Below are 14058 nucleotides of genomic sequence, written 5' to 3' on the forward strand. Positions count from 1 at the left end.
ACTTGTCATGCACTACTGACATTGTTTCCTATTAGCTTCTCAAGCCATGGCACTGTTCCAAGCTGATTCCGGAGTCTGTCATAATCACCAGCCTTATAGTTCAACATAAACCCCTTGTTGACAGAGAACTCTACATGTTTGGCAACTTCCCCAAACAAGACCGCATGGTCACTCTCCCCAGTTGGAGGCAGAGCGTCAACCTTGGTTATGGATATATCTTCTGATGCTATTAATCCATGGAGATACTCGTAATAATAATAATAATAATAATAATAATCCTCAATAAAACTTTGCCTCGCCTACTCCCTATACGGGAACAAAAAGGCGTTAGCTGATTTTTTTTTTTTTCAACTCCCCTCACGAAACTAAGGGTAAAAGCGTGTTTATTATTTTTCAAAATGATAATAATTTAAGAAAAATACAATGCCAGTATAATAACAGAAACGAAAAAAAAATCAGTAATGTTGAGATCAGATAATAATATGGAGATCATGTTGAGTTAGGGCTACCTGCGTTGTGATTTGCAACTATTATTTTTCCGTTTCCTGTTTCTGAAATGACAACTTCATCAACGGAGGGCGCGTGTTCTCTATTTAGCGTGGTTGGATGTAACTTTATTACTTTTTAGTAGTAGCCTTCTATATTGCCGATTATAATGTTAGCTTCATATAAATTTGCTTATGTAGTCAGCAAGCTATTCCTAATCTAGGGGGGAAAAACAAACAAACTTTCTTTCCCCTGTAATTTGACTTTTATTTTAATTCTAGAAACATGGGAGATGTAGCATTATTCGTCTTTTCGCTGTTTGATGTGGGAGCCCTGCTGTTTCTGACAGTTTACGTTGTATCCTTTTCATTACCTCTGATAAAGAGTCTTGCATACTGCATAACAACTACTTTTTCTTAGTTTTAGTATTATTCTATCCACAGATTAGGAAATTATTCGCTTAGTGCCATCACGAGTTTTGCAGTACAGTTTCATGCTATGTAAGAGCTAAGTATGACTTCAAACTGTCTGAGATCAGTTTATCTAAAGTTAGTCTTGGGCACACTGTATGAATCACGTTCGTTTTTTTCGGTGATATCCTACTGTGGCCACAGCAATTTTTACGTTATATTTCATGATGAAATTTTCAAGGACAAGTTTTTCTCAGTCGTTTCTTTTGTCCTTTCCATTCTTCATCCTATGTATTTATTTCCTAACCTAAGAAGTACAAATGCCTCTCACAAATGCTGAAGGTGAGTTTGCTGGTCTAGCTGAAATATCCTGCTAGCTTTACAGATGTAACAAGATATTTAATCTGAAATTCTGGCTTTTCATCTTGCTGAACAAAAGCACACTGGCCAGAAGAACATATGTACTTACAGACATAATACACTGGCTTCATAGCCTTGTATTCTGCAGCCAGAATTCAAAACCCAACCCAATCTCCTGCTCACTTGTAGTGGTAATATACTGTTAGATGAATAATATGTATGCATATATACCCAGTGATTTTTTGGAAGGAGCTGGTACGTAATGTACGGCATACTAGCAAATTTATTAGCAGTGCTACACAACAAATTATGTGATATCATTTTATTCAACTTTTCCTACTAACAAAGAATGAGTGCTGGCAGCACCTGTTGTTTTCCAAAAAAAAAAAAAAAAAAAAAAAAAAAAAAAAAAAAAAAAAAACCACTTTTTTTTTTCTTTTATATTTTTCAATCATCTAATCCCGGGAATAAAATTTTTTTTATAATAAAAAAAAAAACTTGGAAAAATTTGTATATGTTTAATGTCTTCAATCTACACAATGTTTTTAACATTTATATTACAAAAAGTCAGAAAATAATTATAGAAGATAGTAATAAATAATGATGTTATATTTAAGATACTTGTACATATTTAAAAATAGTCTTTGTTGACTGTGTAGATTTTCTTTCAGAAATTCCTCATTTGACTCATCTGCCTTCTTGAATTTGCAAAATTACATTTTGTAAGTATTGTAGTTTCTTAAAGTTTTGGGGTTCATTTGTGATTTCTTAGCATTTGTAATGCAAGTTGTTAAGCAGAGAAAGAAATCTGTTAAATGAATAAAAAAAAAATTTAAATGTAGTTTTTTTTTTTTTTTTTTGAAAAACGAGCTTGCATTCATTGAGAAAAATGGTATGCAGAAGGGTGTTCTAAAGAAGAGATGTATGTAGACATAATGATGGAAGAAAATGAGTAGTTCGATAAGTTTGAACTATGTGCAGATGTGCTGGTTTTGTTCTTACATGAATAGTGGAAAGCAAGAGAATGATATTTGCTATTTTGGTCGAGCAGAGCCCGTGCAAGTACCTAGTTTAAAAAAAAAAAAAAAAGAAATGCAGAAACAGCTTCTGTGAGAAAGTGATTGGAGATAGTCTGAGAGAGATGGGACCATCTGTTAAATGGATTGCACTCTTCTGTACATAATTGAAGATTCTTAGGGAGATTTGGGGTTTGGATACACCATACTAAATATGAGAACAGTATTCTAAGGTCATGTGAATTTGGGAGTTATAAACTGTTAGGAATTGCACAGGGAAGTAGTAGTGATTTGAACAAAAAAAAAAAGAAAATAAATAGAGAGAGAGAAATAGCAAGTTTTATGGATGCTAAGTAGGATCTGATTGTGATGTGTTTATACCGGATGTGAAAGTCAACTTGACAAGCTAATCTTGATAAGACAGAACTTTATGAAAAGTAAAAGAGCATAAAGTTGGATTTTTTTCTTGGTAATAAGACATGACTGTTTTTAACTGACTTGAGAATGGTGAAGAGATCAGTGTTTAAGACATTTTGAAGCTTAAATCATTTGAATACTACAAGATTTTTTGAATGAAGAAGAGGAATGGAGAGTGCTGTTTTTAGAAGTACTGGATAGATTCAAGAGAGAGGAGCCATTGATGTACATAGGGAGTGTACAGAGCCTTGGTTACTCCAGCATTGATAAAGAAATCTGACTGAAGGAAGCCATCCATAACATGCAATGAGTGATCAGAGAGAAAGCTAACAATCCAATCATGAAAGTTGAAAAGCATGGAGACCATAAGATGGTAGCTTGATAAGACCTCTTTTCCAGACACAAATGACTTAGAGTTATCAAGAACAATCACATGAGTTTGTCAATCTTTCCACTGCATGTGACTTAATGTGGGTAAGGTTAGTGAGGTTATCTGTGTAGAACAAGATGGCTAGAATCCATGTTGATAAAGAAGCCGGTTGTTGATGAAATTCTCCATCACTTCCAAAACTTGGTGAGGGCAGTGAGATGATATTTAATGGCATATGTGTCTCCCACCACAAAAAGTTGTAAGCCTATTGCACATTAGTATCATGGATGGATTAGGGAATTTTTATTTTTTATTTTTAGTAATTTTGTATAATTTTTTGTTTATTTTTTTCATAATTTAAAAACCCTTTCTCTAGAGACTAAACATGAAATGTCTTCACAAGCCATTTCTGGTGTCTACTAAGCAAGTTGATAATCTGATCTTACACTGTGTGAAGAAATTCAGCTCTCACTTAAAGATAGTCACAAACATCCATGCCCATTGCAGGATTCGAAGCTGCAGCCTGTTGCTTGGAGAGCGGTACTACCAACCTCTCATCTGGCCAACCAGGCCTGCAGCACCTCTGGAAATAGTGGTCACTCTTGTTTTAGACCTGATTTTACATCAAACCATCTTCCTATGCTTCCTTTTGACTGCTGATTTACAACTTAAGTTTAGGTTTTATTATTATCTTTAGTTCTTCGTGCTTTAATTTAGCTAATTCTGATCACTACTTACATATAAATGTAGAATTATTTTTGTTACTTTCTTGCTTTGCAACTTATGATTTGTTGCATAATTTCACATAACAGTTATCACAGACAGTCACTCTTTCCCCCAAAACACTAATCCTTCTAATCTAATGACCTCTCTTTTAGGAAAAAGGGGGGGGGGAGTTACTCAAAATTAATCCTTTATATAGTATTTCAGTAAATTTGAGCAGTATAGAAGTTTCATCTTTATGAATTGGAACTAATCTTATGCTTATTTGATATATCATTATTTTTATTTTATTATAAGAAGTGGTATTGATAATTCAGATAAAACTGTTGAGTGGAAAATTTTTTTACTTTCATTTTTTTTTTTTTATGCAAAGTCTGATAAGTGTTTTCTTCCTTAACTTTTTATAATTTATATTTTTCTAATGCAAAATGAAAGTAAAGAATAGAATTATCAGCTGAAAGTTAGAAGCAAAAGCTTTTTATAAAATATTTTGATTATTAATACGTGAATTTAATGTTAGCAATGGTTGATAACAGTTGACAGTATGCAAATCATGTATCAGTCAGCCAAATATATAACAGCAGAATGAAAATTAGTGTTGAATTTTTCTTATAGCAGGATTAAAGTTTTTTTAATTCTCAGTTAATGCTCTAACTGAGCACTTAGAGTTATACTCTTATAGCTCTTTTCATATTTTACTGATGTAATTAACGTAATTAACTTAATAATTTGGTTAGATTTTCATTGAGATTGAAAATTTATATAATTTCTTCACCAAAACAAAATTTTAAAAACATAATTTTGATAAATTATTTCATATCCAATCATTTTGTGTAACAAAAATAATTTCAATTCTTTTTGAATAGTTTTTCATGAAAAAAATTCTTCTTTTCAACTGTATCTTATCCTAACATAATCAGGTAATAAATTTTGTGTGTGAAGTAACTTCCCAACTTGCTGCTTCTATAACGTGGTGTGGTACATCACATTATACAACTGACATTAAACATTAAACATTCTGGAGTAACATTCCAGAATGCAGAGCACATTTCCCAGAGAGTATGGTCTGCATTATTGATTGCTAGGATAATGTGTTGTGACATTGATTGCGCTCATTATACAAGCAGATAGTCTTGAAATGTGGCGTGTGCATGTATAGCACAAGACAATGAGTTGCAAAAATCTATAGAAAACAGCAATGCTGTATGTGCAGTGGGCTAAGGTGAAAGAGAGAACTTGTTTGTGTTTCTTGAAGAGCTGGAGATTGTAGCCCTTAGTGACAGTGCAAAGAAGGATTTTCTGAAGAAATAGAAGAATGAGATGTTGGTTTTACAAATTAGCATCTTAAGCACATATGGTTGTTAAGAAGTAGCTGCTCATCACAGGTTTAAAGAGGAAGCCTGATGGTGGTCAGTTCAACAGAATAGTATCTCTGAAAATACCTATAGGTCAAAAGGCATAAGGCAGAAATAGAACATCTAAGAAAGTGATTGAAGTGAGCCTGTAAGAGAATGGTCATCAATTAACAAGATTGTCTTCTTTTAGACTGCATCAGAGATTTTGTATGAGAGTTGGCAGATTTAGAATGTTGAGTTAATAGTTGTAAAGGTTGATATACTTTTTTTTTTTTTTTTTTTTTTTGAGTGTGAGGAGGCTTTGGACATGATGCGGCAGGGCAGGAAAAGATAGAAGTGTAAGTCACTCCCAAGAAGAGAAATATGATCTTATCTGGAGAAGAGATCATCATCATCAAATTCCTGACATTTACCCTCAAAGGATGTACAGGATATGCATGAAAAATGTACATCATTACCAACTTCCTATCTACAATTTTCTTCCAAATCAATCTATTATCTGTCAAGGGCTCCATCAAAGTATGCAAATTAGAACAAATGGGGATGGATATGACATTGGTTAAGTGGATAAAAGGGTGGTATATGAAGGGGCAGAATTGAGGCAAAAACAGGTGACTAGTGGTGTGCTGCAAGGTTCAGTGCTGGGACCATAAATGGTATAGAAAATAACCTGAAAAGAAATATTCAGTTATTTGCTGATGATGCAAAGTTAGGTAGAGTAATAGTTAATCAAGTGGGGAAAGCTTGCAGAATGATTTAAATAGGTTCTCTGTATAGACAAAAGATAATGGGTGTCAGTTTAATGTGGATAAATGTAAAGTTATGCATTTTGGGATAAATAGATTACAAGCCGTGTATCACATTGATGGCACTGTACTCCAGGAAATAGATGAAGTTAGAGATTTAGTGGGTGATGGAAGACAGAGAATTAAAGTTTAGAGGACATATTGCTAAGATTGCTAACGTAGCCCATAAGATTACTTGGCTATTGAAGAACACATTAAGCAGAGATAAGGAAGTTTTTATTCATAATGATTAAAAGTTATTTTCGACCAAATGAACTATGGAAAAGATAGACTTCAATTGGGTTTATATAGGTCAAATTTATTTGAAACTAAGTAAGAAATACCGTAAAGTTTCGCCAACTTAACTGTTTGGCTTCTTCAGGGTAAAAAAATAATAGATACAGGACAACTTAAACACTAATACTGTTCCTTAAGGAAAGAACTGAATACAATTGCATTTTTTACAAAAAACAGAAGAACGCGTACATCACATGCATGGAGCGTGTATGATGTCAACTGTTGTTATGCAGAAACGTTCTGTAATTAGCAGCAAGATTTAACTCTGGTATGCTTAAAGATGTTATGAGAGTCTTCCAAATATCAGGCAGAATTAATCCTTGGTTTCTATTTAGGTTGTGTTTAGAACGGAAAACTGTTATGGCTTCTTTTATGATATGGGAGTGGAAATCTTTCTCTAAGTAGGGCATGGAGCTTTTGTCTCATTCTATGGTATGGTTTGTCCTGGAGAAATGAAGTGCTAACCCCGAATTGTCTTCTCTGTTATTGTTTATGTCTCCTACGTGTTCTTTTTTTTCTGATTTCCAAACTTCTAGAGGTCTGACCAATATAGTTTAATCTGCACGAACAGGGAATGTTATAGATGCTGGCATATTTGAAGAAAGCATGACTGTCTTTCAGAGATCTTAAGAATTGATGGATAGTCTTTAAAGGCTTAAAAGTCACTCGTATTCCATGTGGCTTGAGGAGTGTAGCAATCTTTTTGGAAACTGTCCCAGTATAAGGAATTGCGATGGTGGAATTATAATGTGTTTCTTCAAAATTGTTGTTGGGGGTGGAGTCACAGAAAAGTATCTTATGAATCAATTTTCTTTGGTAATCATTGTCTATAAAGTTTTTTTGATATCAGGAATAGTTCAACTTTGATATCTTTATCCTCTGTAGTGATGCGAGAGGCCCTATTTTTTAGCATGTGTACGATGCTTAGTTTTTGGGAAATGTGGTGCAAAGATGTGAAGTGCGAGTATCGACCTGTGTTGGTTGGTTTGCGATAGACTGTAAGGCTGATGTGTCCATCCATTTGTTTCTTAACTAAAGTGTCCAGGAATGGTAATTGTTTTTCCTTCTCAAGTTCTAATGTGAATTTTATTTTGTGATGGAAGGAGTTGATCTTGGTAAGAAAATCAGAAAGATCCTTTTCTGTGTTTTTCCATATAATAAAAATATCATCCACAATCTCCACCACACTGTGGGTTTAGGGTCTAATTGAGACAAACTTTGTTTGTCTCAATTAGACATCATGTGTACGATGCTTAGTTTTTGGGAAATGTGGTGCAAAGATGTGAAGTGCGAGTATCAACCTGTGTTGGTTGGTTTGCGATAGACTGTAAGGCTGATGTGTCCATCCATTTGTTTCTTAACTAAAGTGTTCAGGAATGGTAATTGTTTTTCCTTCTCAAGTTCTAAGGTGAATTTTATTTTGTGATGGAAGGAGTTGATCTTGGTAAGAAAATCAGAAAGATCCTTTTCTGTGTTTTTCCATATAATAAAAATATCATCCACAATCACCACCACACTGTGGGTTTAGGGTCTAATTGAGACAAACTTTCACTTTCAAGTTTCTCCATAAAGCGATCCGCACAAGGGGGTGAAAGAGGGCTGCCCGTTGCAAGGCCTGTTATTATCGAAACATCTCACAGGTCTCCTTAAGGTGCACATCTGTAATTCGGATACCTACATAAGAAATTCACAACATTTCGTTGAAAAATTGAGGAACATCTCGATCTCCTATACAGCCATTCTTGCATGCCTGGATGTTACATCATTATTTACAAATGTTCCGGTAGATGAAGTAATCAGCATTTTGAGAAATCTCTTCCTGCAAGACATTACTTCTCTTTTCCATCATTGCTTAAAATCTAATTTTTTCTTATGGAATGAAACGATCTACCAACAATTAACAGGCCTTGCAATGGGCAGCCCTCTTTCACCTCCTTGTGCAGATCTCTAAAATAAAACAAAATAAAATTCACCTTAGAACTTGAGAAGGACAAACAATTACCATTCCTGGACACTTTAGTTAAGAAACAAATGGATGGACGCATCAGCCTTACAGTCTATCACAAACCAACCAACACAGGTCTATACTTGCACTTCTCATCTTCGCACCACATTTCCCAAAAACTAATCATCATACACATGTGCTAAAAAATACGGCCTCTCGTATCACTACAGAGGATAAAGATCTCAAAGATGAACTATCCCTGATATCAAAAAACCCTATAGACAACGGTTACCCAAGAAAATTGATTCATAAGATACCCCCCCCCCCCCCCCACAACGACAATCTGAAGAAATACGTTATAATTCCACCATCGCAATTCCTTATACTGGGACAGTTTCCAAAAATGATTGCTGCACTCCTCAAGCCACATGGAATACGAGTGACTTTTAAACCTTTAAAGACTATCCACCAATTCTTAAGATCTCTGAAAGACAGTCATGCTTTCTTCAAATATGCTGGCGTCTATAACATCCTCCTGTTCGTGCAGATTAAACTATATTGGTCAGACCTCTAGAAGTTTGGAAATCAGAAAAAAAAGAACACGTAGGAGACGTAAACAATAACAGAGAAGACAATTCAGGGTTAGCACTTCATTTCTCCAGGACAAACCATACCATAGAATGGAACAAAAGCTCCATGCCCTACTTAGAGGAAGATTTCCGCTCCCATATCATATAAGAAGCCATAACAGTTATCCGTTCTAAACACAACCTAAATAGAAACCAAGGATTAATTCTGCCTGATATTTGGAAGACCCTCATAAGATCTTTAAGCATGCCAGAGTTAAATCTTGCTGCTAATTACAGAACGTTCCTGCATAACTACAGTTGACATCATACACGCTCCATGCGTGTGATGTATGCGTTTTTCTGTTTTTTGTTAAAAATACAATTGTATTCAGTTCTTTCCTTAAGGAACAGTTTTAGTGTTTAAGTTGTTCTGTATCTGTTATTTTTTTTACCCTGAAGAAGCCAAACAGCTAAGTTGGCGAAACTTTACGGTATTTCTTACTTAGTGTCAAATAAATTTGACCTATATAAATCTAATTGAAGTCTATCTTTTCCAAAGTTGTTATTCCTCTTTATAAGGCCCTGACATGCCCACATCTGGATTACTGTGTTCAAGTCTGGTCCCCTGGGTTTCTTGGGAATGAGGTGGAGAGAATTGAGAGTCAAGTGACCAAGATGGTGAGTGGCCTGTGGAATGTTCCCAATGAGAATAGATTGAGGGTGTATGGATTGCAGAAGTTGGTTGATAGGAGAAAAAAGGAGGGATATGATAGAAATATTTAAGTTGCTTAAAGGGTTTTATGGAATAGATGTAGGGGAAATGTTTCAGCACTTGGCTAGATGGACCAGATCAAGGGGTCATCCCTGGAAGTTAAATAAAGGTGTGGTTGTTAGTAGGGATGTGAGGACTAGATTTTTTTGCTTGGAGAGTTGTGAATGAGTTGAATGGGTTGCCAGAGTCAGTTGGTAGCACTCTAGTTGTCCAACTGAAGAATGGTAAGGAGATCACTTTTTAAGGCATGGACTAGAAGATTTTGATCCTTGGATTTAAGCACTTCAAGATTTGTTAAATGAAGAGAAATAGTATATACTACCATCAGAACAACCACAAATAAAATTGAAGGGTAATTAGAGGAGGTCATTTATGTTTAGGAGGAAGAGAATGGGCAAAAGTACTATGCTCAGATATTCTGACATTAGGGAGAAAATCTGAAGTGATGAAATCATTTGGCATAACATAATGAATGGCCAAAGAAATTTACATATGCTAGAGTGGTGTTTCCCAAACTGTGGTATATGTACCTCCAGGAGTATGCAAAATGCCCTTAGAGGGTATGAGGAAGTTTTTTCAATTTTTGATTATTATTATTTTTTTTTTTTTTTCATTTTTATATTTTTATCTTGGCATCCATTGAATTACCTCCAATAGGATCTTGTCATGGTTGAACTATTTGAAAGCACAATCACTTTCAAACCATTCAGTTAGAACTGTTCACATTAAAAGTTTAAATTCAAATAGTTTAAACCACATGGTTGTAACTGCTGATTTTCATTAAATCTACTGTATGGATATGTTGGATTTATATAAATGAAAATGTATTTAATAATTTTAGAAAATTTTTCACATTTTATTTGTTTATTTTATTATAACACCTTCATAATTATTAATGTTTAAATGAAATATTATATCTTTTCCCAAATTGCCTTTGCCTTAGGGAGGATATATTCATATTACTAAAATTTTAAAAGGAGTACATGGTTACTGAACATTTGGAAAACACTGTGCTAGAGTAAAGAATGAATAAAAACAAGAATATAATTGCTTGTCAAGTATAACATACTTTGAACAGGTTACAGGTTTGAATTAAATGTATATATATTTAATTATAAGCGGATACAACAGCTGCCCTGATTAGCCGAGTGGTTAGCATATCTGCTCTCCAGCCAAAAGGCTGCGGGTTCGAATCCCGCTGTGGGCATGGATGTTTGTGATTGTCTGTGAAATTACTAGTAGCAGTAGATGGCGTTGGTGCAGTTGTGGTTCGTTGTAGTTGGTAAATTGAGTGGTGGAGACAGAGAGTTGTTGTAGAGTAGGTGTCCTACTCTATGCCTCGATGTGACACCTCCGTGATGCGTCGTTAGACTCCTTGGAGGTGTCACGTAATTATAATAATAATATCATAATAAAATGCTTAATATTTTGAAAGGAAAATTTTACATCAAGTAGTTGAGAAGAGATAACGAGCTCCATTGCTTAGAATTGAATAAAGTTATTTATTCAGTAACATCTGGCTTCCCTAGTTTTTAATATATAAATCTATTAAAAACATTACTTGAACTGTTATTAATTCCTTAATTTTCTTTTAGGTTATAACTCTTTCAGATCTTGAGTGTGATTATTTAAATGCTCAACAGTGCTGTTCTAAGCTTAATAGGGTGAGAATCCATATGGAATTATGCATTTTTCATTTACCTGTAACATTTTAAACACACAAACTACTGTGTGCCTATTTTAAAAGTAGACAATTCCTACTTTTATGACCTAATTTGTTCCTTGAAAACCATTGTAAATCAAACCATAATCTCATTGTAAAGAATTGAGGTTTTGCTCCTGGAAATTTGAACTATGAAATACCTTACAGGAATGATCACCCAACTATAATACAGCATTAAAATAATGAAAGGATAAAGAAACACATTCATTTAATTATACAAATGTGAAAAATGTTACAAGATTTACTTTGTAGGTTTAAAGAACAAACAAACAACAAAAAAAAATACATTTTTTTCTAACTTGATAAATTTCCTTATAGCATGATAAGGCATTCCTTATCATGGTTAAGTCGAGATCTGTTAAAAATTTAGATCATCACTTTTCATGTTTCCTAGAGATGCCAAGAGATTATATTCTTGGTTTCATCCTTTATCCAAATGTAAGGAAAAAAAATTTGCAAATGAAGTAACTTCATGGTTGGGTTAATTGTATATAGAGGCTAATGATTTCACATCGATTGCTTTAGTATCCCATAATGTAAAGCACATATCCTTACAGACATGTATAATGATATGCATTATGGGAAGGACCACTACCCAGACTGGTTTCAACCTTTATTCAGGTTGAAAGTGATACTAAGGTTGAAGTAATGCAGAACTCACATTTCCATATACAAGAAGTCAAAAGGTGTCACACTTTATTAATACTGCTCTGGAAGCAGTTGCAATTCACATGTCCATGAATTACAGTATGTTTCATTTATTTATCAACCAGATGCCGAGTTAAATGAAATCGATCTTTATAACCTTATCTTGCAACTGCCTGAGCCCATGCTTTTTATGGATGACTTTAATGGGCATAACACTCTGTGGGTAGTCTCAATACAAAAAGATGGATTGTATCATTGAACAAATGCTTGACAAGATTGACCTCTTCGTTTTGAATAATAGACTGAAAACGCCATGAAAATTATGGAAACAACTACTGCATTTGAGTAAAACTTTAGTTTAATGAAACCAAAATAAACACTCGGCATTTCAACCTTCACATTAAGGTCATCATCTGGAGCATACACACATATATAAAGAAACAAGCTGCACTACAATCTACACGGTATACTAAAGTTGCTGATCAACTGTTAAAACTATTGGTCTGACCTCTGGTGAAAAAAAAAACCTTACTACATCAAAGCTAGAGTCCTGTTATTATTATCATCTGTTAGGTTACAAAATTAAATTAAGCTGGAGAGCAACATGTTTACACTTAAAAAAAAAATTTACTTATATAAGTATACATATAAATTACAGCAAACCAGTATGGATAATGGCCAAAAGAAGCTGAAAAATTGCTTAGAGTCCTAAAGTCTTAAGTTTCTTCATAAAACTTCATCAAAATAATAATAATAATATAGGGTATAGTAAAACTATAATAATAATACTACAGTAAAACTTAATAATAATTATAATATAGGTTACAAATCGTGCTCTTAACATTAAAGGGTTATCAGAAAAAATTACTAGAATTCTGCATCATTATAATCATCTTAATGCCACTTTTAAACCACCTTTAAAATTAAAAAAACACATTCAACTCTTCTAAGGATTCTCTCTGCCACATTGGCACATCCTGGAATTTATTGCATCTATTGCACCTGTAACTTACCTTATATTGGGAAAACTGGATGTACAATCCCCATCTATAAAAAAAAGAACACAATCGACACATTAAATTTGACAATTTTGGTGAAGCAGGCTTCCCAGATCATGCTCTTAACACCCTACACCAAATTGATTGGAAAAGCAATTTGCATCATACAAAAACCTGGTATGAACTGAAATTTAAAGAAGCCTGTGAAATTTTGATTAACCACCCTAATCTTAACAATTATGGTAGCATAAAAATCATAAGAATTTGGATGGCACACATTCAGCCCACTTAGTTTTCCAGCAGACCCTGACTTTAGGACTCGAAGCAATTTTTCAGCTTTTATTGGCCACTATCCATACTGGCTTGCTGTGATTTATATGTATACTTATATAAGTAATTTTTTTTTGTGTGTGAACATGTTGCTCTCCAGCTTAATTTAATTTTGTAACCTAATGGATAATAATAACAGGACTCTGGCTTTGATGTAGTAAGATTTTTTCTTTCACCAGATGTCAGGCCAATAGTTTTAACAGTTGATCAGTAACTTGACATATCTTTGTATATATATGTATACTCCAGGTGATGACCTTAATGTGAAGGTCAAAATGTCGAGTGTTTATTTTGGTTTATATTAAACTAAAGTTTTACTCTATGCAGTAGTTGTTTTCATAATTTTTATGATATATTCTGATCACCATGCTTACATGGTGATCAGAATACTGAAAACTTTCTTCCACATGCCTACCTGCTCATGTTTTGCAATAGATCTTACAGTCGTCTCCCCTGCCATTTTTCCACTGCTCACATGGGATGTCAAAGAAAAATATATGGAAGCAATAATTTTCCTGTTATTTCCTATATCTATTTGCTATATATATATATTTCCTGTGAAGATATATATTATATATATATCTTCACAGGAACAATGTTCTCCTACATGGATGCCTATGTGGAAAATAGACGAGGCTGCTGGAATACTTTTTTCTCACTTTGCAAAATTTAATGCTGAAGCAGTCTACCAAGCACCTATCAATGAAGCAGTGAAGTATGTAACAACTGAAAGTAACCCAGATTGCCAGGCAGCCAAAAAAAAAAAAAAAAAAGATTAAGACAGAGCATGGGGTATAGTTCATAGATACCCACCACATCAAACTTAATAGTTTTTAAACATGCTCAGGGATGAT

The 14058-nt window shown here is 34.0% G+C and overlaps 1 protein-coding gene across 2 annotated transcripts in view; it reads left to right on the plus strand.

The window, feature by feature from the left end:
* Positions 1–559: 559 nt before the first annotated feature.
* Positions 560–14058, plus strand: part of cnir (cornichon-like protein) — a 68354-nt gene continuing 54855 nt past the window's right edge. For both annotated transcript variants that reach the window (XM_090398666.1, XM_090398667.1), the window contains exons 1-2: positions 560–843; positions 11101–11169. In XM_090398666.1, the coding sequence (XP_090254792.1) occupies positions 772–843; positions 11101–11169 (141 nt within the window). In that variant the 5' untranslated portion in view covers positions 560–771. The remainder of the gene's footprint in view (positions 844–11100; positions 11170–14058) is intronic.

This window comes from Typopeltis vanoorti, chromosome 10 (genome assembly GCF_054136105.1).
Source record: "Typopeltis vanoorti isolate ZY-2024b chromosome 10, IOZ_Tvanoo_1.0, whole genome shotgun sequence".
Lineage (NCBI taxonomy): Eukaryota > Metazoa > Arthropoda > Arachnida > Uropygi > Thelyphonidae > Typopeltis > Typopeltis vanoorti.